The 26,140-nt window shown below is 43.0% G+C and overlaps 1 protein-coding gene across 4 annotated transcripts in view; it reads right to left on the reverse strand.

Annotated features, from left to right (window-relative positions):
* Positions 1 to 651: 651 nt before the first annotated feature.
* Positions 652 to 26,140, reverse strand: part of LOC122970856 (ankyrin repeat and fibronectin type-III domain-containing protein 1) — a 144,604-nt gene continuing 119,115 nt past the window's right edge. For all 4 annotated transcript variants that reach the window (XM_044337180.1, XM_044337181.1, XM_044337179.1 and 1 more), the window contains 18 exons: positions 21,965 to 22,184; positions 21,448 to 21,655; positions 17,938 to 18,135; positions 16,995 to 17,108; positions 16,677 to 16,774; positions 15,462 to 15,552; positions 11,896 to 12,003; positions 9,442 to 9,541; positions 9,094 to 9,226; positions 8,583 to 8,702; positions 8,085 to 8,300; positions 6,788 to 6,954; positions 6,474 to 6,624; positions 5,352 to 5,520; positions 4,981 to 5,147; positions 4,613 to 4,820; positions 3,713 to 4,446; positions 652 to 3,393 (listed from right to left, as the gene is read on the reverse strand). In XM_044337180.1, the coding sequence (XP_044193115.1) occupies positions 3,085 to 3,393; positions 3,713 to 4,446; positions 4,613 to 4,820; positions 4,981 to 5,147; positions 5,352 to 5,520; positions 6,474 to 6,624; positions 6,788 to 6,954; positions 8,085 to 8,300; positions 8,583 to 8,702; positions 9,094 to 9,226; positions 9,442 to 9,541; positions 11,896 to 12,003; positions 15,462 to 15,552; positions 16,677 to 16,774; positions 16,995 to 17,108; positions 17,938 to 18,135; positions 21,448 to 21,655; positions 21,965 to 22,184 (3,511 nt within the window). In that variant the 3' untranslated portion in view covers positions 652 to 3,084. The remainder of the gene's footprint in view (positions 3,394 to 3,712; positions 4,447 to 4,612; positions 4,821 to 4,980; positions 5,148 to 5,351; positions 5,521 to 6,473; positions 6,625 to 6,787; positions 6,955 to 8,084; positions 8,301 to 8,582; positions 8,703 to 9,093; positions 9,227 to 9,441; positions 9,542 to 11,895; positions 12,004 to 15,461; positions 15,553 to 16,676; positions 16,775 to 16,994; positions 17,109 to 17,937; positions 18,136 to 21,447; positions 21,656 to 21,964; positions 22,185 to 26,140) is intronic.

Below are 26,140 nucleotides of genomic sequence, written 5' to 3' on the forward strand. Positions count from 1 at the left end.
ATTGGTGGGGGATGTCATTATGTCAGGTATTTTCCTAATGCCAACCCTAAACTCCTTTCAAACCTGTTTTAAAATTGACAGTAAAAACACTCCCTTTACATAGGCAATAGTAACATCATTGTTCATCACTGGCGCTACTAGCTTCATGTAGCCATGCCCACCAATTATACTCTGAGATTCTGTCTGCAGCTGCCCACTATTCAGTTGTCATCAACTTGGTGGCAAACAGTGATGAGGTCATTGCAGTATAGCGTCTGTAGGAACAAGTGCCCTCTATTTGTCGTTTATTCTCATTCGTAACAAGCGAGTGAGCGGCTTTTGAGAGCGTATCATACATGTGGATGAAACTCCAAACTAAAAGAATAAGCCCCAGAGAAAACCCGATCTACACACGCTTGAAACATAACCATGCTATGCTCCTCACGGATGATGAAGTGTGCCAAAAAATATCACGGGCCCTTGTGGAATTCTCAGCTCTTGAACTAAGACAATGTAAAACAGATAATGCACAGCGCTCTCTTTCAAACAGGAAGTATTAAAAGGGTCAGTATACACATAAAAGATGTTGTTATTGCTTAGTGGGACACACATGAAGGTTAGACACTTCCTACACTCGTGTGCGGCGATCCGCTAAAAGAGAAGAAACCCACATAAACAACCAAGGCTTTTATTTTGTAATATTCATTTATTGTTCAATAAAAATAGATTTTAAAAAAGTGACGTGATGTCTCCTTCATGACTTCGCCTGATGGATCTGCCAACAGCTCCTTGTAAACATGGGGCTTTATTTTATTTTTTGACTGGAAAGGGAATTTATACCCCTCTCCTCCCCTTTAGCCCGATCTTGAGGGAAACTCCTGCCTGTGACTTCACTGACTTTTTACCTCCATAGTGGTGACAGCCCTACACTCACTTACTTTCACATTTAGGGCAGATACAGTACATTCAACCCCCGGTCTTATTTGTCTATGTACACGGTTCTGGTTGTGTGTGATTCTTCTTTTTCATTTTTTTTTTTTTTTTGCAGTTGGCCCTTGTAAAAACTGCTTTTAAACAATGCAAATAAAGAAGACATCTAAGCGCTAACACAAGAGTTCAAGCCATCAGTAAAACCAATTACAACTTAGAACATTAGTTTCTCTTAAGACATTTTTATACAGTAGTTACACGTAAACACATCTTTGAAGGTGTAAGGAAACTAAACTCTGTAAACACTTTTGTCATATCAGCGACACCGCTGTTAACTCCCCCTGCGACAGGTTCTACATCATCCTGTGAGCCTGCATTGCTACAGTAACTGAGGCCAGGTCCACAGACTTCACTCATCAAAATCCCCTCATGTGGACTTTTCTGGTGCTACATTTATTATAACGGTATGACGCTGCTGCGCCTGGTTGACTTTTTAGAGCAGGAAAAAAAGTATGTCATCATATGCTGACAAAGAGTTGATATAAAAAAAGGAGATAAAGTACAACAACCTGACGTTTCTGTGTCCATGTGATGTGGAGTTTTATGTAAACAATTCAAAGACTGTTGCGAGGTTTTATATACTGTATACTGCAGTGTGAGCAGAGAAACCAAAACTTGGCACAGGTTCCCAAAAATTAGCTGAAAGGGATGGTTTAAGTTTTTAAGAGGCATGATTTATTGTGCAGTTTATGTGGCTCATCCTGCATCAGGTAATTGAGGTAATTGACATATTAGAGGCAGAATTTGTGGTTACACGGGCTTGAATATTTTTGTATCCATCCTGCAGTAAAGTCCCCTCATATTTAACTTATTATGAAGCATTTTAGGAGACAGTTTGGAATATGCGGTACGTGACTTTGCTTACAAACGTTGGGCCTCTTAACAACTTGAGTCATCCCTTTCACACCCCATCCCTTTGGGAAACGCTGCTCTAGACTGACGGGCACCATTTTCTGATGCATTTGGGAATACCACTGAACCAAACACAACAAAAAACACTGAACTGGTTAACTTTTAGCACAGCATGACTACAGTACTTTAGATGTACTCAGCACAACTCTGAAAAGTTTACATGCTTTTTCGCATTCGATTAGAAAAACAAAAACAGTCAAGTATTGCTTGTTTTTTTTTCTCAGTTTTGAAAATCCAAATTAGCTGGTTTTATTTTGTGTTACTTCACAAGATGAGATGATCGTATTAGTTGGCTACACTACGACTGAGTCCACTATACAGAGGATTTGCTGCTGCAAAAGAGAGAAAAAGAGCACCAGAGAGTCAGTGCCAGGTTCTAAAAGATGCAGCCTCCACCCTCCTCCACGCCCTCTCTCACTCAGTCTCAGTCAAGCACTCTCTCCCTTTGCTTGGCTGCTTCTTCCAGACAGTACAGTGGCCAGGAGCAGTTGAGTGACAGGCTGACGGGCCAAATCATCGGGCCGATTGCGTCCCCAAGCGGAGACGCCAGCCCCCCTCTGTACTTCTCCCTTCCTTCCTGGCCTCTGGGCCTGGTCCAGAGCCCACATCCTGGGAACATGGGGCCGGGCGGCTGCAGCCGACAGCTCTTTGGGAATGACACAATGAGAGAGTTCATAGGAAAAGCCTTGTGACCCGCGTGTGGCTGGGGAGGCGATGATGCTGCCCATGTCGTTTTGGCAACATGCACGGCCCGATGTGTTGGCGTCAATCATGCCAGAAGTCAAAGAGACGCTCTATTAATCTTGCTCAGCATCACAATCTTTTGCCCAATGATTTCTGACAGCTCAAAAAACTGCTTTCTCTTTGTTCTGTTTCGTTATTGTTCATTTGGTGTCCATATGAGGATCTCTGATGTTCATAAAAAAGAGGAAAACACATTTCATGGAAACAGATTCTTGGAGTAGCATTTCAGATAACAACGCAACAGAAAATATGACAATGTCATAGCTGCAATTGTGGACAGTAACACCTCAAGTCAGAGAGAAAAAGGTGCGAGTGTAAGAGCCTGTGGACAGTTTGCACAAATGTTCACTTTTGATTAAGGTGACTGTTCAGTCATTTCAATACACATTTCTCAAAAGAGAATCTGCACAAGGAGTGACCTCTTAAATTATTTCTTTGTCTCTCACTCTCCTTGAAGTGTCACACTGTGGTGGCCCGGCTGTGTTTGAGCGCTAGTGGTGAATACTCCTTAATACGAACGCACAGCTTGCCCCTAAGCCAGGGGTTTTGGAGCTCCAGGGGACAGAAGTCATCCTGAAGCCATTTTTCTCTGTTGTCCACAACCAGAACAAGGCCAAAGTGCTTCAATTGTTCAGGACTGTAGTACACACACTTCTCCTGTTCACTACTGCTTCCGCTGCTGCCCAGCATGCGCCGAGACACAACGTTCATCTCCTGCACCACCAGCTGGACCATCTCTCGCGCCGACGTGCCTCGAGTTACACAAAGCTGGAAGAGAGTAGAAGAAGCAATTGTTCAACTTTTGCCAGCATGTCAAAAACACAGCAAAAGTTTAAAGGTGAATTACTTCAACATGTCTTTTTTTTTTTTTTTTGTAAGATTTTTTACGGCATTTTTGCCTTTATTGGACAGTGGACAGCGATGAGGCAGCCAGGAAACAAGGGGAGAGAGAGATGAATATGACATATAACAAATGTCCCTGGCTGGAATCAAACCAAGGACATTGTGGTTATGTGGCATGCGCGGTAACCATTTGGCAACCGGGTTGCACCATTAATTACTTCAACATGTCTAAACATATCAATACCTTAACACTGGTCTCCTTTGGCAGGCCTGTGCGGTACTGTGGGTACACTCTGAGTGTGGTGTGACAGCCTTTCCTGAGGGCAGCAGGTGATGGTGAGGAGAGCCTCTGGGTGCCGCTGTCCTCTGATAATGTACGTGCTGGCGGAAGTTGTGGTAGGCAGCGCTCAGCTGAGCAACAGCGGTCCACTGACGAGGGCCGGTGCCACCTTCGCTGTGGTGAGGTGGAGGGCGAGGGGCAGGTGGTGTGGTAGGAGTAAGGCTGGTGGTGGGCTGAGGTGGCAGAAGGGAACTCCAGGCTGCTGGTTCTCACACAGAAGGCCTGTCTCTTCTCTGTGATGTGTAAAAGCTCAATCTGCCTGCTGGGCAAGATGAAGTCACTGTCAAACAGCTCCGGCGCACCCCTCCGCCTTTCCCCTCCGCATCGAACTCCTCCCCCTCCTCCGCACCTTTCGACTTCCCTCCCATGCTGTGGCTCGGAAGCTTGGAGGACGTCTGGCGTGGAGTCCCTTAGCACTCCCCCTCCACGTCCACCCCCGCTGAGACACATCCCTCCTCCTGAGCTGCTCCCGTCACTACGCAGGAAGCCACGAGGCTCCAGCGGCGCGGAGGATGAGAGGGGTGAGGGGGGCAGGAGGTCCAGCTCGCGGGGGCTCTGGGCACGGCTGGAGTCATAGTCACTGTCGGTGGTGAGGAAGACTTCAGAGGAGCCCTCCTCGTCTGACAAGCCAGCAAAATCTGCAGAATGTGAAAAATATGACTATTTATCAACACATCAGATTGTGTGCATGAGGTCATAAAAATGAGCATTTTAAAGCAAAATATTATCAGCCTCTTATATGTTAATGTTAATTTTAAATGTCTTGTAAGTTGAATTTGACGTGTCATGTAATTCTTGTCTGACCTGAGTGTTTGCGGCAGGGTTCAGGTGAAGGCATGGGGGAGGGCATAAAGTCTGGTTGGGAAGAAGTGGAGGGAGGTTTGTCTGGCATCACTTCCTTGGAAAAGTCAATTATCCAGCTTATGGAGATGCCTCCTGTTGGCTGCTTGTAGCGGGCATACTGCAAGGCGTCCATGATCCATCTCGCATCACGCCATACCTCCTCCATTTGCTGTTGTAAAGTCACCAAGATCATTACTGGATCAATATGGATCCAACTTGTACAAATAATTGTCCTACAGTAAATAGTTACTACACCTAGATGTTGCAGCAGTATGTAGGAAAACAAGATTCATATTCCAGCTGTATGACCCTTCACTAACTGGTCCTACCTGCATGTGCTCTTGGACCTGCTGGTGTTTCTTCTTAGCAGCAAGAAGCTCAGCCTCAGAGAAAGCCTCCCTTAGTGTCTGTTGGGACATGAGGGACTCCAGCTCCAGCAAAGCTGACACCCTGCAGTATTGGCCGATGAAACTGGGGCAATAGGCGTTAAAATGGACTGGAAGGAAGAAAGGAAACCAACATATGAAAAATTGGAACAATCTGCAGTGTATCACCAAGTGACAAATGAAATGTGATAAACAATTATGTGAAAAAACACAAAAACATATACACTCAGAAACATCTATTTATGCCAAATGTTTGCATAATGTAATTTTGATTATGTGTGGTTGTGAACTCATTTCAAATTTTGCACACTCACTCAGTTCAAAGATCTGCAGGGGTAGTGTGAGAAAGCCAGAGCGGGGGGAGTAAGGGTTATTCTGACCAGGAGCTGTGCAGACTTCATCTGAAGGTGGCAGGAGGAGCAGGAAGGACACTTTCTCCCCAAACTCCACCACTTCCTGGCTGTATATTCTGAAGTCCTGCACCTGGAAACACAGACAGGAGATCTCAGTGGGCCTTTGGAACCAGAGCAGGCTGGGTAAATTTCACTAAATTTTAAACAGATACAAAATACTGACATCATATCCAATAAAATCTTACTGCAATCTTTCATTTTAATATGCATGCAATTGTCTGTTTGTGCAAGATTAAAATGATCAAGAGAATTAGCTTAACAATTCCTTTTGTTTTTTAAAATGTATGTATTTTAATGCCATTTCTGCATCTATTTGATTGATAGTAGTAAAAGGGTGAATCCCTGGTTGCAGTCAAACAAGGGACGTCACAGTTACAGAGTATGGATTCAACATGAAGTCATGTAAACCCATTTTCACTCATTCATGCATGGAACCTGAGGCTCAAACTCTGTAGAGTGGAATAAAGTAAGAAATAAGGCAGCTGAATGGTTTGTTATAATCAGGGGTTGTTGTATATGTTGTATATCATTGTGTGGGAACAGGACTAAGGTCAAATCCATCTTCGGTTGTGTATCACCCACTATATATACATATATATATATGTATATGCATGTTAAAACTGACTTTTCATTGTACTAGCAGTCTGTTAAGTTCAACATATTGCTAGAGTCCTGCTGGTGGAACAGTGGGTGGTAAAAGGTTAAAGCCAAATGGACAATGATTGCCATTGTACTGGAATTCAAACCATGTTTTTTTACAGAAATCATGTAGAATTAGTGGTCTAACCAGAACTGGCTCGCTACCCATTGGAATCATTTTCATTGCTTTGAGCTCTTGCTACTGCCTGCTTGTGCTCAGCTGTATAGTTTTTGAGGAGCTGCTACTGGCTCCATGTTATCAGTCAAAATCATTCTACACAAATATGTGTTTTCTTGCTATAGAACCATATTACACTTATTAAGTCACGCAGTTTTACTTTTTTGTTTTTTTATTTATTTTTTGGACCCCGGCCTCGCTCTGACCTGATTGCCAGGGACATTGATGTGGGCCATTAGGTCCTTGATAGCACTGCGCAGGTCCTGTAGGAGGCAATGTGGAGCACTCTGTACATCATGGTCCATTTCCAACGACTCCTCCAGAGAGCTGAGGGCCTGCAGCCACTGCCACTCCTCTCTGAAACAACAAGCATGTAGAACATACACTCACACGGTGCATCATTCCATGTCACAGGTATCACTTTCATTGTTTTCCAGTTTAGTTAGGTGCTGTGTTTGGTAGAAACCCCTGGCCCAAACCCTGACACACTGAGTCACATTAACTGGCCAGTAATCCCCACCTGGAGACGTTGCTGTTGTCCCGAATCTTGGTATGACAGAGGACACTGGGGAGTTTCTGGGGTACCAGCGCTCTGATCTGCTCTACTGATGTACACAGCTTCAGGTAGCCCAGGTATAAGCCTGGGGACAACAGCTTCCTGCTCCGCCTGTGATATGCCAGCTTCTCCTGAAAAACAGCAGGTGGACAGAGACTAGATAAGAGGTGGGATTGGTAGTTTTGACTGGGGCTGATTATAGCTGTGATACTGACTGCATTCATTATTATATATTTTTTTCTCCATAGGCACATTTATTTAAATTATGTTGTTTTCATGTTTTGCTGTTGTTAGTCCTTGAGAGACTTCAGTCTAGAGTTGTTCCAACATGTTTAAAGTGGAAATCAACACTACAAAATAGCCCTTCAGCGCATTTTTATGTGTTTCATCATACAATTTGTTCATAACTGGCCGCAAAACAAATATTTCAGTGAACTGTGGTTTTGCCAAAGGGAGTCTCCACCATTGTTTTGGAACCACAAGACCAAACCAACTTACACTGGAGACAAAACAGCATTGCAACAATGGTATCAAGTTTACCGGGCTATATAGACAAAATCAACTTGTGGTTTGGTTCCAGATTGTGGTCGTTCTGAACGAAACACACAACAACAACAATTAGCTGGATTTTCATCATCTTGTCCACTATGCTGAAATTTAAATGTAATTTTCCAATTGCCACTGCTTGAATGAGCAGCATTAAAAGTAGAGGGGTGTTGAGATGATTAACATGCTGGGTTGGCATGGATCCAAGATTTGACCTGAAATCTGGCATTTTAATTGATCTGACGGCAGGTCAATTGAATATGTGTCCTTACAAAGAAGGTGACAAACAGAGGAGGGGAGCCATGATGATTGTTTGTCTAAATAAAGAGTGTCTGCACAAGCAGCACTTGTAATTGGAAGCACATTTCAATTTAGAGTCCTATTGTTTCAGCCACAGAGCCTCATGTTTATGTGTTTTCTGTGAATGAGAGTTTAAAAAAACATGACATTGATTCTAATAAATAAATGTTTTCCAGTACTTTTGGGGTCATTTTGTTGTTGACAAAGTGCCTTACACTACACTGTTTCATCTTGCTAAATCTCCGGGTAACAAAAAAATGTGAAGAATGAGCTTGATAAAAACCACAACCACTGCTGACAGACCCTACTACCATTCCTAACTGCCGTGGAAGCAGCCTGTCTCCAAAACAAAAGCAAAAATAACCAATTTTTCAAAAGTGAACTGAAGTGAACTGCCTATTCCCGTAGGACGTACGTGCAGTGTGATGAGAAGCATGTCCAAGGCAGTGGGCTCCTCTGGGGATGAGATGGACTTGCGTTGTAGCTGGAGTTTGCAAAGCTGCGTCCAGCGCACCCCATCCAGGTTTGGACAGGCGCTCATGTCCTTCAGGAGCACCAGCAGGGCGTTACCATGCTTGTCTTTGATTGGCTCAAAATACACCTGACCAATGTCCTGGGTTCCCAGCATTCCCTGAGGAATAACATCACATGCACAGCTGTTAAATTCTCTTTATTGACAACTTGCTGTAGATGTCCTTTGCACATAACTTCTTTTCTATGGTTCTGTTTAGAGCAGGAACAACTGTCCATACAGTATGGTGGTGATAGAATGAAGGTAATGTATTTCAATTTTTTGACAAAATTGATTAATTCTGCAGCAAAACTGAAAAAAATAACTAAAAGATAACACATTTTCAATTACAATTCCACAGTCCTAATAGTTAGTGATGTTGAGAGTGGGTCATTGTACTACCTGTAGATGGGAGACAGCTTGCAGCATCTTGAGGCGTGTCTGCAGAGTACAGGAACAGGACGACTGGGAGGGACTGAGACACTGTTGCAGCCAGGGAATCTCCTCCCATAAGTAGGATACCTGGTGCAGGGACAGGAAGCACCCATGTAAAATCATATTTCAAATTCATCAGGTGGCATAACATCAGCTCCATGGTCTATTGTTCTGTTTGCAGCTGAGTATTAATAACTGATGAGTATGTAATTTGTTAAAATTGTGTACCTAAAAAGTAATAATTGTCAGTTGATTTATCCCATTGTATGTGTGCTGGTACATTTGACAAAGTTTTAAAATAATCTGTTAGTTATATAATTATTTTTGCCTTCACTTCATCAGTTATGCCACTGGTTAACATTTTACAGGAGAATTCAACACTAACTACTTTTCTCTTTATTTCTCTCTTTCCTTCCTTTATTTTTTCCTCCTGTCTTTGCTTCTTTCCTTCATTTTTTCTTTCTTTCTTCCAGTCTACCTTGGTAAACCAGAGGAAGTCCTGCATGAGGGAGCTGGAGTAGGAATCTTCAACCTCCACAATAGGAATCTGGTCCTCTGGAGTCACCAAGATATTATCATCTCTGTAGAATATGGATGTCAAATAGAGTCCTCTGAAAAGTAACAGAAAAAGTATATGTTACAGTAGATACACAACAGATTAGTTCATTGCAACACCGAATGAGTAAAAATATCAAAATAAGTACAGATCAATAAAAATGCAATAATTATACTTAGTTAGTGGCTGGTATGAAAACCATGACTGTCATTTATGATGCAAAGTCAGTAATATCTTTTCAGAGTTCATGGAGGAATAATAATAATTTACCTTTTCAAGCTTTTAACAAATTTGCTGGTGGGTTGAAAGAGGTGGCGCAGGCTTTTGGATACTGAGTGCTTCCTGCCTTGTGGTGGAGCTTTGCACTGTTCTGTGTGGAAAGAAAACAGACAAGACATAATTTCATAGCTGCGGAATTACTCTGAGTTATAATATGGGAAATATCTTGACGCTTAAAGTCAGGACACTTGTGAGAAATTGTGCCATGACTCTGACTGGTTGCCTGAATGAATACCCCTGTCCTGACAAACTCTAGAAACATCTCTTCCACTGACAGGCCGTTACCTAATTGACAACAAACCTGACACGTCCAACAACATGGTCAAAGTGGAATGTTCTTTGACATTTCATGCGCTCCAGTGGCGCGGCACCATTTGACAGTCATGCTGCCTGCCAACAGCAGACTATGGGCCTTGAGGGAACCACTAGCTCCCGTGTCCCAGAGGGACACTAACTGTGTATATGTATATGTGTGTGTTTACCTGCACATACTTTAGCTGTTGGAGCATGGCATGTCTTGAGCTACAGCCATATGATTGGAGCCAAGAAGCTGTAGTAATTTGTGTGTGTGTGCCTGTATGTGTCTTAACCCTTCGCCACTCACTGACAGGGAGGTCAGTTAAGTCTGTGGGGACATGTTTATTTTTAGTGGGCCTTTAGGGGGTTGGAGGCGAGAGAGGGAGGTGTGTGTATATATGTATGTGTGTGTGTGTTTGTGTGGGCGCCTGTTGGTGAGATAACGCACCTCCCAACTCATTAGAAACCTTCACAGATTCCCTCCCCCTTCCCTCCCCTCCCAGGTGATCTTACTCCAGCCCCAGGCCACTTAAAGTCAATAAATCCCCCCATTCAGGACCCGAAAAGAACTAATTTTCTCTTCAGGTGGACGAGACGAGGTGGAGTAACAAGAAAAAACAGCACCCCTCGACCCCTCTCACCTCCCCAAATTTCTCTCCACTCATGAGTCTGTTCAGTTCCAGTCCTCCTGGACTCAGTCCCTGTTTGACACTGAGTAAGACAGACAAGTAGGGCTGACTGCTGGGGTGCCTGTGTTAGTCAAGGCCTCTTTCACAGTTTAATTAATAGTGTTTGGACAAGCGGGAGAGGGTGGCGTGGGCTATAAGCTGGCCTGCGTTGGGGTGTGCATACATGGACATGTGGGAGAGAGACAGAGTTGAAAGAGCGAGCATGTACTTATATTTGTGTCTGTTCATGTACATGTGTATCTATGTGTGCGCCTGTCTATCTTTATGTGTGTATATGTATGGACAGTAGACAGGACGACTGGTGGGCTGCGGGGGTTGGAGCGGCGGCGGCGGCAGTGGGGGGGGGGAGGCAGCAATAGTCAGTGTTAATTTATGCCCTCTCCCGACTCCAGCCCGGGACTCGTCTCTTACAGGAATAACAAACATGACCCCGGGACACGCCACCTCAGCTACCGTGCCTGAACTCTCAAGCTCAATCAGTCGCCGTCTGAGGAACCAAGAGCCACTCAATACTGACTATTATATTGCATCTTGCCCTATTGCGAATACGGTCTAGCCACAGTGGACAATAGTAAGTGGGTGAGTGTGTTTAAAAGCGTGGGTGTGAGAGACAACTTGCTCAATGCTAAATGTAGTTTCCCATCGTGTAAAAGAGTCAGTGTGGACAGGTTTTGACACTTATGGGAGCAGCTTACAACCAGCAGTGTTTGGGGATATAAACAGTTTGAGTGTGAGAGGAGTTGATCTGCATTTTGTCAGAAAGAGAGAGAGGTATTCAGCAGAGGAAGGGCTGAGTCATGGAAAGACGCATAAGGGAGTGGGGAGCTGTTGAGACAGAGGGGAGGGTATTATTTTTGAGGTGGCATGTCATCTTAGGGTGTATGGCCCCCGAAGTACTTGTCGTGCCTGAGATTGTAAAGTGTCTGTCAAGGTGAGATGAAACATGGCAATTGGCGAGATGTGTTACACCTGCGGGTTGAACCGAACATTGCTCATGTTCCGTGTTTGTTTACACCAAGAATGTTTCTGAAACATGAACTAGACGGTGGCTAAAAATTCAGATGTGTTTGTTTAAAATGTGACGGGTGTAGTGAAAACGACAGAGGCTCAGGTTAATGTCAGAAGCTCATACCTCGGCTCAGACTGCATTTCACTTCAACTGATACATCAGTGCTGATCTTACGCTTAGGGTCAAGTGTATTTGTAGTCGTCTAGTTTTAAGTTCTTAGTCTGTTTGCCGCATGAATTCCAAAGCTAAACCCAATGGTAGTTTAAAACATCTTTGAGATAACATGTGCTCATATGTAGTTCAATGAGTACAGCAAGTCACTGTCACTGCTAGGTTTTGGGGGTTCGGGTTTCACCAGGGGTCAACCATGCAAATCGTTAAAACTCTCACATTACTGTTCAGTCTTTTAGGCAAACGTGCCCAACAAATCGATCAAAAAGTTGTTGATACCATGGCAGACACAGTGGCGATGAGCTTCTTTTATCTGGCCAAGTAGCTGGTCTAGCACCTCCTTCTGGCCTCTCTGACGGGGAGCACGACCATCGATATCCCTCCAACCTGCAGACAGACACGGGAGGAAAATTTGACAAGATTGAATCTCTAGAGCGGTCCCTTCAAATAAAATATACATAATGATGGGAAAGCAAAGCTGATGAAATGAAGGTGCTGTAAGTCTGACAAGGTTATAAAATATCGTGCTGTTGTGCCCTGATTGTAAGGCTGAATACACTATTTGCTAATGGAGGACCATAGAACTAGCTTAGACTTACTCTAATTGATTTCCACTATATAGTCATAAAACAGCCAGGATTTACTCAATATAACTCTGTATATGCTTTAACGCATTTATTTATATGAGGTGGCAACTTGGGGATATCAGGTATTACTGTAGTTACAGTCTTCTCTGTGTTTATCAAAGAACTTCCAATAGTCCCTAATGACAGTCTGAACATAACTGGAACAAAGAAAGATGTCTCTCTTTGTTCTATATAGTTTTCTCTGTGGGGCCATGTTTTCAGACTAACTGCCTATATTTCATTGTAGATCAGTCCAGAACTTTATTCTTTCTTTTTCAAAAGGTACACAAGCCAGCATTGACTACTTTCAGTCATTTCCTTCTTTCATTTACAATGCTTGAAAGAAAGATGGTAGTTTTTGAGTTCTGACTGAGATTGTGCTCACAGAGAAATGTTTGAATACATAAAAATGATTTGGTTTATTTGAAATTGGTTAACCTGGATCTAGGGATGATGGGGTAGTAACTTTAATTAAATGGAAATAAAATTGATTTCTTGTTTGAAGTTTAATAGAAAACCTGTTCGTATAAAGCATGCCGCAAAATGACACTGCTCAATAGCAGCCTCCCAGAGGCTGTTAAAGTGAATGAAATGGTCGCTATAGTAAGGATGATTTATTTTATTTCGGTGATTTTGATTGTAGTAGAAAAATCACTATTATTTAATACTTAGCTGATGTGACAGCTAAGATTCTAGAGGAGGTAAGTTTGGGTCTTACTCATGCTTAGGACCAAATGTTCAGGTCCTGCTCCTGAGGCTCCCAGTCGTAGGAGTGCAAGGTGTTTGAGATGGCCTGCTTCTGCAATAGTTCTAGTGTGTGTACTATAGGAAACAGCACCCAAACACTGACTCTATATAAATACAGACAACACGTCTTCACCTCCCACCGTTATGCAAAAGTGAAGCCAAAATATCTCCTTTCCGGGAGCTGCCATCTTGCTTGTGTGACGTCATATGGAGCTGTGCACTAGAGTCAGGCGACGGGATGACGTCCCGTTGGACACGCCCCCTCAGCCATCCCGCCACCTGACGAAGGTTTGAGAGTGGCTATCACAGCTGTCAATCATGACGCCACACCCCCTTTTCATATCGTCAAATAACTAATTAAAAACAAACTTATCCGAAAAATTTAATTTTCAAAAACATCAGCGTGATAAGAACTTCCTAAAATCAGAAAAACGATCTTTGGGAAAAATTTATTTGACGTGTACTTTGATTTTTAAGTTTAGCGAATGTCCTGTTCGCTAACATGGAGGGGACGGGATTTATGACCTATACTGCAGCCAGCCACCAGGGGGTGATCGAGATGTTTTGGCTTCACTTTTGGGGAGCTGTCATGACCTCCATATTTATATACAGTCAATGCACCCACCCCAGTGTGAGAAAGCTGTGGTTGGCTGAAGGACAGATCCACTGAGCACCACTGCTACAGGCTGCCCTGTACATATTTGGGCTCAGAACAGTCGGTATGTACACACACACATTCGCGCACACACACATATACGCACACACAAACACACTGTGTGGCTGGCCCAGTGAAAAAGGAAAGTAACACACCACACATTGCCTACCAAAGTAAAAAGACTGAAAGTACAATTAGTACAACCTTTATCTCTGACTCTTTCTACTTCTTTTTGGGTCCCTTTGTTATTGCTTTTTTCTTGTTTCTCTCTTGCAGTTTCCCAATCACACAGAGACACTTACAAACACTTCAATCCCTCCATTATAAAACATTGAAAACCTACTTATTATACATTATTACATTATATATTACAAACACACACAAAAACACAAGCTTTCCCTTCCCTCCTCACAGAAAGTGATCCTTTAGCACCTCTGTCTTCTGTGTTAGCAAGCCAGCATCCCTTGCTTGCTCACTGGAGGATGTGTCAGCGATAACCCACCCCCCTACCACCACCATCACCCACCACTCACACCCCCACCACCCTCACCCCAACTCCCTCTCCCGGAGCCCCCCGGAGGGCGCGTGGGACTGAAACACGGTGAGCTCTATTCCCGGAAAGGTGCCTGTCCCGACAGGACAAGCGGGCCCTTTAATGGGCGTCCACGGCCCGGTATAAGGCCCCCACTGTTGGGGCTGCGCCGCGCGCTACAGCACAGACATGCAAATATTTCCAGTGGTAGGCCCAAATGGAAAACACAAACACGCAACATCGAAATTAGCTCTGAGAGAGGGAGGAAGGTGGGAGGGAGGTGGACAGTTGAAAAAAAGAGAGGGAAAGCCCAGTCTCTTAAAATGAAGACACACACACACACTTGCTGAAAAACACGATGTGCTGATGAGGACAAACATGTTCATGTGTTCCCCAGATGTGCCATGAGTGTGCCAATATGCTCACAATCACAGTACCTATGTTCACTCTCCTAGTAGGTGTGTACCAACTGTGTAGACTTGTACATGCTGCACATAAACAGCAACTATAAGACTCATCTCATAAATCAATACACTGAATTAATTACTTCACATGAAATAATGACAAAAACAACAAATATAATCGTATTTGGCCAAACCTAAAAACTATATACTAAGTATATAGTTCAATGAAATCTGTCCATAGTAACTTATTTGAAAACCTAGATAGATAGATAGATAGATAGATAGATAGATAGATAGATAGATAGATAGATAGATAGATAGATAGATAGATAGATAGATAGATTGATAAAGAAAGAGGGAAAAGGAGAACGAGGGTCAGAGCTGCTGTGGTGAGTCAACACCTCAGCTGTTGTTGCACATGACTTCACGGTTAACTTCTTGGCTGAACCCGGGCAGCCTCTTCTGCCAGCCAGCCCCAAACATCATACTGAGGCTATGGTTACACTCTCTGACGTCTGCACTGGGGGTCCCAAAAACCCACCCAGCCTACTGGCCGGAGGATGGTCCAGCTGTCAGCCCCTCTAATGATATCAAAGCGATGTTGGAATGACGTTGGAATAAAGCTGGAATAACCAAATCAGGTGAGTGGATGTGAAATTACGCAATGTTCAAGTCCCTTTGTGTATGGGAAAGTTATGACAGGTTGTACCATTTATTCAGGACACACACGCAAACACACACACACTCATCTGGCAGCTAATTGCTCCGTGAAAACAGGGGAACTTGTTTGGAACGGTTGTCAACTGGAAGTTACATGTTGTGCTTTTATGTGAAATGAAGACACACACACATGAACACACACATACACAATGGAGACTTACTGGAAGGTGCAGCGCAGGCAGGGGTGGAAACTAGTGGAGGCCCCCAGCCCTTCATGTTGTAGGCTGACACCTGGACATAGTAGTAGGTCCCCTGGAAGGACAGGACACATGACAATTAAGGCAAAAGTAAGGCCGCACACACTGCTATGACCAAAAAAAAACATCACGTCAGTAGATGTATGTTATGTGTAAAACCATATATGTATCTATCTGTGCGGTTGAGAGCATCTGTTTGTCTCTTGCATGTGTATGTTAGTGTGGAGGGCGAAGGGTCAATCAAGATTCTCTGTCTGTCTCTGTGCCCAGTGTGCAGACAGCAGGCCTCTGTCTCTCCTTTCTCAGCCAGATCAATCAAATTGCCAGCCGACACTTCCTGACCTCGCCTTGACCCCTGTCATGTGACAAGAGTGAGCCCTGGCTGGCAGCAGGGGTCTTAGAAGGGGGAAGGGGTTTCTCTCACACAATAACAAACAACCAGTGGAGCGTCCATTTGTCTACATGCCCGCTTAAAAATGCCAAACATAAATCAGGTGGCAGGCTACCAAGCTGCTCTTTTTATCATTTTGGAGGCTGTTTTGCAACTGTTGCTTGTGAATGGTCAGGAGCCAAGACTTTGAAAAAGCAAATAAACTGTGTTTTCCAATTGTGTTTTTAGCAGGGCCACAAGTCTTTCACCCCCCATCATCTGAGATAGATGGTGACTACAACTTGTATGTGGAGTTTGATGTATGTAATAAAGAAGAGTCACTTGGGAAATGCCTTCAAATGTCGCCTCAAGCTCATGTGTAAATAATATCAGGGGTCTTCATGTGGGAGAATAGCTTCTAAATTTTTTATCGGTCAGCACCAGCAGCTGGAGAAGCTAGAGCTTAGCGGTTCTTTTTGTTCCTTTGTCACCCATAAACTCCCATATAAAGCATGATTGTATCTTTTTTTGTTAGCTTTTAGAGACTAATTTGGGAACAGAGGACAAAGGACTGCTTGACTATGTTTGTGAAAATGGTGTGATCCCTCGAAGCCTCAAATTTATTGTCAGCAAAACAGTTCGTGGTGTTCTCTTGACAGCGTCATACATAAGAGATTTAGTTCCATTGTTTCAGATCCTGGATTGGATTCTTCTTGATTTATACTGATTGATTGTTCATGCAAAATTAATGATTCAACAGTTCAGACTGTCAATAATATGATGGTGACAAAAAGTCTAGCAGAACTTACAGACGTGAGTCCAGAGATGTTGCACTGTAGCATCGTGGTGTCCTCCACCACCATCTCACCCAGCAAAGGACTGAAGGAAGGAGCACAACTCCAGCTCACTGCAAATACAAACACACTTACAAAACTCAAAAAAAAAAAGATTGGGAAAGTTGGTACTGACCAGTTCAAAATTAAGATTTTTTTTATTGCTTTAAAAGTTTTTACTCATACAAAGTTATTTTTCAAACACTTTGCAATGTCATTTAGTACCAGAATATTGTAATACTGAGTATTACAAAATTCTACTGAGCATGCAGTAGTGGGCATGATGGGGCTGACCTTTGTATTTGGTAACCACAGCAGAGTTGACGCAGAGAGGTTCCTGGAAGTCAACCCTCAGACTGGTGCTGCTGCTGACAGACAGGCGAACTACACTAGGAGCATCTGGAGGGTCTATGTAGACAGACAGACACAGACAAACAGTAAGAATCAAAAAAAGACAGGTGGAAAGCAGAGAGACGGTCAGGTGAACAAAAGCAGACTAAGATCCTATCCTGTATTTCATGACCATTATAATTGAGCGAGCACACATGACTGGCAGCTTACTGTCATGACATCATTTAGACTTTGTGGTCTGTTGCACGATGCATTGCTCAGTTTTAGGAAAAAAAAGTTTAAGTGGTGTCATGTAGTGGATGCTTGTTAAATTGAAGCAATGTACAGTCAGCAATATTACATCTGTATTCCGAGATCTTCGCAAATTAATGTCAACTAAATCACCGCTGAGAAGAAGCAAGGATGTCATTGATTGTAATTGTCAATATAACTCCATTAACATCATTTTGACATGTGGTGTATGATTTACATGAGTATGTGGAATTAGACAGTGGGAAAAGACATTTTTTTTTTTTTTTTTGCATCAAAGGGCATATTGGTTTGGGTGGAAAGGAGGAGTGTGTGCGTGTGAGTGTGTCTGTTTTTGGGGGGTGGCTGTCTACCCTGCCACTAAGTGTGTCATGAAATGCCTATAAAAAAATAAAGCAGGAATACAAGCGTGTTATGTTTGCTCACACACACACACACACACACACACACAGAGTCGTGTGCTAGGCATCCTAGTGTGGAAGCCATTAACTCGGCCCAGACAGAATGCCAGCAGAGAAAAAGGGTGCACAAATGAAAACCAAAGACGACTGCTGGACTGCTGGAATGATCTGAGCAGCAACTGTTCAGCACGTGAAAAATCTCTGTAACAACCATCAAAGTCGTACTGAGGCCTTACTTGCATGCTCAAAGCCTGTCTGCATTCGTCGGAAAAGCCGGAGCCTCCACTCCCAGGCCTTCAGCTGCCGCTCCCTGTCCGATCCCTCACGCTCTCCGGGACCCTCGCTACGAACCTGGGCCTGAAGCTCCGACACCCGTTGCTCAGCCTCCTGCACCAAGGTGGCCAAATGCACTGCTCGGCCCTCCAGACTCACGACTAAAAAACAAACAGGAGAGAAAAAGTCAGTGCATGAATACTGTATTACAAAAACGACTTTCCTTACCCTTAGGGCCACGTTAAAATGACCTGGACATCCAGAAAAATGTTTGAATATTCAAACATAAAAAACACGGTTGGTAAATACAGCTTGAAGTTGAAAAATGCTGAAATATAAACTGAAAAAAGCAGTTTTTTCAGCCAAGTTTAAATGTGAAATATTAATGTAAACCAACAACGGTGATCATTCTTAATTCAAGAATAATTCTCCTGTGCAAACATAACATTTTTTTAGATTAGAGCTTTTGAATAGATTACATACCTATATTGATTAGCGAAGTCAATCAGCATGCTGGTTTTACTTTGTTTACTAGTGTTTCAACAAGGCACGTGGCTACACCGATATCGTAAGAAACCTATTGCCTGTGATACTGTGAATTGGTTTTGCAGGCCGCTCTCTTTAATGTCTTTGTTTGCCAAGATGCTGTGGCAGATTCCTCAATAAACTTCATTTAACTGAGCAGTCCCTCTTTAGGGATGACATCACCTAGAAAATGACACAGAAAATGGGGCTATGAAAGTGAGAGGGGTAAATGAGGGAGGAGTATTCTTCATATGCGGTTCTAAGGGAACACAAAATGGTGGGAACGTACATAGGCATAATTTTACACTGCCATTGTAAAACTATTTTTCTGCAAAACTTGTGGAAAAATTTGTATAACTGATCTATTTATATCTTACACCACAGCCTCACACAGCCTCCATCAGAGGAATTTTTTTTTCTCTCAAAGGGGGTAGGGTGTTACTAAAACAATGTGAACAATGATGTTTACTTAAACAAAAAACACATCACTATAGTAGATTAGATGTAACACCCAATGAAATATATTTAAATCATAGGCTTGTGCTTAGCGATAGCAGCTAGTGGGGGCATAACCCAAAGATTAAAGATTCAAAATTCTGCGATTGCCAGCATGTACGGATCACTCTAAATAAAAGTACATAACAGGTAATGTAAAGCTGTTGAGGTCACAAAGGACAGTAGCATACTGTACTTCTTTGGTGGCTGGTCATTTGTGGAGTGTTTGGGACTGGTGTGAGTCTGTGTTTAGTCTGTGTGGTCTGTGTTTGTTCATTGTAGATTCCACTGTTGAGCGTTAGATTCCACTGTTGACAGTAAGTTTAAAGCTCCGTGTCAAAATGTCCATCTGGGTGTTTAATTCTGCGGCTCTCCCTGTGTCTCCTCGAGTGCCTGTGAGCTTCTCTTTGAATACAAGTGTCTCCTCTGAGTGTCAGCTTTGTTGTTCTCTTCGGTTACTTGTGTGAAGATTTTAAGGCTGTTTGTCACTTTTAAAAGAGGTAATGCAAGGGTTTGAGTTTAGGGCTTATGCTAGGATTACTGCTGAGGATCATTTCTAAATGCTGATTTGGACTCTTGGATTGATCGGAATAGCTGTTGAAGGTCCATTTTGATTTACGTTTCCAGCACTTCTAGGCCTAGAAACTGGTCCAGATGCTGTCACCAGTGCGTACGTGTGCCTGATTTGTCCTTATTTCACTTCAAGGCTGGGATCCTCCAAAGCACATTAAAGTAGCTTTGTCCTATTGAGAGCCACTGAGGGATTTATAATGGGAATGTGAAGATTTAGAGAACTTGTTTGATTGTCGTTGTCTGCCCTTATCCCTCTGGTAACCACACACTGTGAAGTCAAGCATGGCAATATCAATAAGCATCAGAATCAATTCCTTTCAAAGCTCAAGAACGTCTTTGATGTCAATCCTCCTCAGATGGAGTTTGATTAGTACATGCTTATAAAAATAGAAGGCGAGCCTTTACTTTCCTCATGTGCTGTTGTTCTCTGCCTTTCTCTTTTGCACATACACACTCACATGGCTTACACTCTCTCGTGAGTTATTTGGGTTCTGGAGAGAGAGCACAATCAAAGAGCAAACTTCAGTAAACACCACTTTCCATTCAAGTGTTTTCAATTTAATGATACCTTTATAAGACGTCTGGCTCAGCTCTGGAAAAGTGTGTGCGTGTGTGTGCGCACAAGTACAAACAAACAGCCTAGGAGCCTTACTGGCGAGTTCTAATCATTAACAGAAGAAGGGAGCGGAGGCTCAGTAGATCACAGACAGTGAAAAGTGCTTACGAAGATGACTAATATTGCATCATAATTACCACCCCTTCATCACATTTAATATGTTTTCACTGCCAGCAGAAAACAGAAAGAGTTGTGTGTTTTGTCAGTAGTGTGTGGATGAATATATCACTAATGCACACGATAGGAGATTGTGTTTTGAGTTATGTGTGAGCCATTGCTTTGGGAAACACCTGCGGTTGTTTTGGTGGCAGCTGATGTTGTCGTGACAGCAGCTCTGGCTTCCACAACGAGAGTTGTTGGTTCCCACACAGTGACTATGGAAGCCCAAACAAATCAGTATCTGGTATCAGTTCTGAGCTATGCTAAGGAGTGAAATCTGCAAAGACAAAAACTATTAGAGATCTGTCAGTAAGTGGCAGATGTGGTTCTGGGCCTCACTCACATCATCAGCTTGTTGTGATTGGCAGAGGTCAACAAACTTTGTCTTTTTCCACATATCATACAATATTTGATTGGGTTAAGGTTCAGGCAAATCAACTAGCTTCCTGCTGCGAGCCAAGGTAGCATTTGCTATGGTGTGACTCACCTGCAAGCAAGCCAAAGTTCTACTAACAAAAGTAAAGCTGTCAAAATTTACAAGGAAACTGAGGACTGAATACATGAGGGTGCCATTAGTAGAAACACCGTGGTGACCCCAGAAGAATTTCTGGATGTTTTCTGCAGAAAAAAAAGATGAAGAGCTAATTTTATGAGGTAAGACTCTAGTTCATGTATTGATAACTTTTATCCCATTGAAAGGACATGTACAGTATAGGCTTAGTAGCTTTTGGCAACTTTTCCTGAACTCCCTTTAAAATATGTTTCGGGTTTGGTGAATGATTCCACTGTGATAATCAGTCACAGAAAAGGAAACAAATTCCAGCAAGTGGGTGTTTATGCTGTGTAGTAAAGTCAGTATGGGAAAAGAAACCTGTAATTCCCAGTGCTGTGAGCATATTACTACCGTATTTGTGTAAGTGTATCTACTCTCAGCTTGATTGTCAAATCAGATGCATGTTAACAGCAGGTGTGTAAACATTGCATTCTTCTTGTCTTGTTAAATCATAGCATCTACTTTATGCGTTGTCCAATGTGCTCTGGGAACTGTAGTTTTCATTTAAATGAGTGGGTAGGTACTAAAGGTACGTTGTGTTCCTTTACTCACAGTGGGGGCTCTCCTTGGCACCGGCTCGCAGCAGCAGCTTAGCCATGGGCACATTGTTGGTCATGATGGCGATATCGAGGGGCAGGAGGCCCTCACTGTTTGGGGTGTTTAGGTCCAGCTCCTCCAGACTGTACTGAGAGAGAAGCAGCTGTACCCAGTCCAAGTCCTGGTGCTCCACAGCCTCAAACAAAGTTTCACTACTCTGGAACTGTGACACAAAGAGAGTTTACAGGCAGTTAAAACAGAAATCTACTCAATGAGAAAGCTTTAGTTGTTTCAACTTGTATCAGTGAATGTTGAGCATTGCAATAATGTGCAACTCTCTCCCCCTACACACTCCCACAATGTTTCTCTCTATATACTTTCAGTCTAGCTCCACAATAGTAAAGATGGGTTGGTGTGTGATGTTACTACATGAAGATCTTTGACTATCCAAGTCGATATGTTTCCCAGACTATTTTTAGACTACAATGTTCCTGGGCTTATTATTTTTTCCTACTCTCTCTCTCCAACTTACTATGGTGGTTTTGCGCAGCCTCTCCTTCTCTCCTCCCCGTCCTGACACCACATTGTCCTCCAGGGCAGGGGGGTTGGTGCCCACACGGAACTTTCCAGACAAGTTGCGGTACAGGCGGCGAGCCGCGCTTGGTGAGGACAGGCTGGCCGACTTGCGGGCTGGGGCCGGCTGGTGGGCCTGGTCCCCCCTCATGGGCTGCGTCATCTTGGCAGAGTCAGCCCTAGAGGAGAAATGGGTGGATAAGAGAGAGGAGGAATATTGTAGGTGAGAGAAAGGAGTAGAATATAACTTTTTATAAAATATATGAACTCTGTGTAGCTTGACCACTTCTTGCACTTTGCGGAGAGAACCATAAATCAACCAAGAACATAGGAGGTTCTGCACACTTAGATTTCTTTAAGATCAGGACTCATTTGTATAAACACTGAGTCTATTTTTAAACATATCTTTGACTTTTATTCACCAAAAGTTGTTTAGATTTCTCTAAATCCATCTTTCCTTACAGCCCAGATTCCTCTCGGGCTGTTTCGGAAGCTATTTACATAAAACTTGGATCATTAATGACCACCTACTCTGATTGGCTGGAAGTGTAGCTTCCACCTTCACCTCCAGCCAATCGGAATACTACCAAATGAATAATGCGAGTCCCCTTACACCGCATGTTTACCTAGAGTAATGGCTGCAGGTGGAGACATAAGACAGTATGGGCCATATTTTTGTGGAGGCGCAATGACCAGTGCAAGCAGCACATCGACAAGTTGGTATTTTCGTGACCTTGAAACTCACTTTGCGCGTCTGTGTGGCATTTTGGTGACCAGCACAGAGCGCATGGTGACAGTTGGGAAGAGAGGCACAGAGAGGTGGAACGTTCAGTCAAAATTGGCACAGAAAATAACATTTAATATGGTTAAAGCAGTAAAGTCAGTAAATCAGTCTGCATTGATCTATAAATGATTATACTGTATGAGAAGCTTCCTTCAGTTCATTAAATCCCTGCAGCATCTGAAGGCAGCAGGACTGATATGTTGATAAATCCGCAGCCTCTGAGAAGTGCCGGAGAGCAGTGCCATTACGCATGGTCATTCACTGTGTTTACCTTCACCTGAAAACGACACCAGGCTGCTACAGTATAACCACACATACCTCTACACACTTCAGAATGGTTGGTTATAACTTGATATTCTGCTTTTTTATGATATTTTATATCTTTCATTGTGACCTTATTCCCCCTATGAAGGTATGGTGACTGAAAAATGTGATGTAATGAGCTTACAGAGCCTTCTTCTTTTCTTAATAGTTTATAGCTTGCCAGATTATTCTACAAAACAAACATTGACTAGTTGAATTCAATTTAACATTTTAACTGGTGATTAAAATAAATTTTAGTCTGGATTTGAATTTTAATCCATTCATACACAAAGTTGGGAAACATAATAAGATCTAAGGAAAGCAGTTTTTACTTTACAGGCTATACAGCAAACATGTTTCTATTCTGGCTCTGGAGAACAGCACCTGAAATTCATAAGGCTGAATGTGGCAATACTGTTGTAAGTGCCAAGGCATCAGGGTCTTACATGACTCACATTGTACTATATATCAATTGTTGAAACACATGTAATGCCTAGTGTTGAAGTAACGGCATGTACGGCAGTGCCTGTCAAGTTTTTTGGATTGTGACCCCTTAAAACAAGGAATGGTCACTCATGAACCCTTTGTCACAGGCTGCATATGTAGAATGGTGAAAGCCAATCTAAGAATTTCAGATTTCATAGGATCATCAGAAAAATCAGGAAAATAAAAAACATGACCAAGGAATAATCCAAGGAATATTCATAAAAGCAAAAACATTTCAACTACATCAATTCTACCACCCCCAAAAATGACCTTTAACCCTCTGGGAGTTGAGCTTACACACCTGGCTGATTGCCACTGATCTATGGCATAGTGATAAATTACACTGATCTGCCAGATGGGCACCATGTTGGCGTTGTCAGCTCTCAGTAATGGTTGCCATATGAGTCATCCTGCACTATCCTGGTAGCTGATTTGCCAGTGCTGCTTTGTGACATCATCACTTTCTTATGCGTTTCAAAAAGATCAGCATCTTGGTGTCTTGGCATCATTGGTATGACGACTATGCTGCCCTCTCCATTCTGCCATGGGAACTATGTGGATGACTGTGTTTCTAGGGTGAGTCTGCTCAGTGGTGTTCACACACACTCAACCGCTGAAGGAAATGTCAGCAGGACTCTACAGGCGATAGTGACAGACTCCGTGACGGGTCTCACCAAACAGAGGCAGAGAGATAAATGAAGTCCTCAAGGACGCACTTTCAACAGTTTTCTCTCCTTCTGTTGCCTGCCTGCGTAACATCTTAAAGGGAAACTTCTTCTTTTTAAGTGACTAATGGGGACAATAATTTTTGAAATTGGTCCAGTATTGAGCAAGAGCCCCTCAGCTGGTAGCTGTGAAACTGGCTACAATGTAATCCTTTTGGGCAACAGTGCCCTGTCAATGTACGTCCACTAAAAGTGCTTGTCTTTGCCACTGACAGGCTAAGTCCACTCCATCTTACAGGACCCTACCCATGTCCTACACAGGGCCTTTGAATGGCTGCCCTCTGGCAGGCGTCTGGGCTGCCCTGCAGCTAGGACTAACCGGAGGAAGGCAACATTCATATATGAGGATGTTCGCCTATTAAACTCCAGTCTGCTCCCGGCCCCCTCTTCCTCTCTCGCATGAGACTAATCCCCACACTTTTTGGTCTGCCACAGCTCCCCCTCCACTTAAGACTTACATTATTTTTATCTCTGCTACGTGGTCACTGTTTGTCTATCATGTTTTGTGTATATGTCCCTTTTACTATGCCTGCCTCATGAAATGCCCCTCGGGGATAAATAAAGTTTTTTGAATTGAAGTGAATTGAATTAAACAAAGTGTTATTTTAAGTGTCTGACAACATTATGGAAAAGATCATAAAAAGCCATTAAGCCATGACTTTGACAATCTTAACACTAAGCCATGCTTTCTGTACTCTAACACAACAAACCCCTCCTGGCACGCCTCTCTCCAACTCTGTCATGACCGAATATTTAGCTGATTTTGACAACAACAACAACCACAACTCAATTCATCTCAACGAAATTTCAGAACAAGACTTCTCCTTGAGCGAGACTTGGTTAGACACAGTAAAAAACAGACCGGATCAAGCAAACGGTAAAGAAAAATGTTTTATTCATCTGTATGGTCCTTTCCATAATGTTGTCAGACATTTATAATAACAATCTGAGTCTCTCGGTGGCAAAAACAAGCACTTTTAGTAGACGTACATTGTTGTCTCCATTAATCACTTAAACACAAAATGATGGGAAAACAGGGTCCAGGTTGAAAAATAACTAAGTTTTCCTTTAAGAACTTGTCCTTTTTTCTCCTCTGCTCTTGGTTTTTGTGCTCCTCTCCTTGCTGGTGGCCTTTCCCTCATCTCCTTATTGCCTAACTTTTCACTCCCATCACCTCCCACCATCTCTCCCTTTCTGTATCTCCCTATCGTTTCACATCTTGCTTTGCTTCAGCTGATTCAACTCTGAATCCAAGAATCTCTGAAATGAATACAGTTACATCACAACCTCCCCACTAGAAGCTTCCATGCTCATTTTGCTTTAATACCATTTCTTAAATAGTCAAGTTTCCATTCTAAATATAACAGTAATAAATAGTTAAAGTAGGTTATATCATATTTTTGAGACAGTCTGAATCCCTGCAGCAGTAAACATAACTGTCTCTAGCTATGTGTCTTGTTCAAGTCCTGGAGAAATGCTCACTTATTATCTGGCACTCTGGAAAACATCATCAGCTAAATACCTAAAATGTAAATGTTGTTCTTAAAAAGCAATGGTTTGAACAGGGGCAGGGAGAGGTTGAGTCAGGTTGGGCCATCATGCCATATGCCAAGAAGTATCACACAGGCCAAGAACAGATTTGTCAAGGTGAGAACATCTGTAGGAAAAATGTTATTTATACTCCTGCTCCGCTATGGACGTGTGAGCCCACACGAGCATGCATACGCACACACACACAAACCCACCCCCAACACATGCAGTTTGTACAACAGCTGACAGCGGCCTACATTGTAGACTTTAAAGCAGCTCCAAGCCCCCGCAACAAGCCCTTTTTCAC

Source organism: Thunnus albacares, chromosome 20 (genome assembly GCF_914725855.1).
Source record: "Thunnus albacares chromosome 20, fThuAlb1.1, whole genome shotgun sequence".
NCBI lineage: Eukaryota > Metazoa > Chordata > Actinopteri > Scombriformes > Scombridae > Thunnus > Thunnus albacares.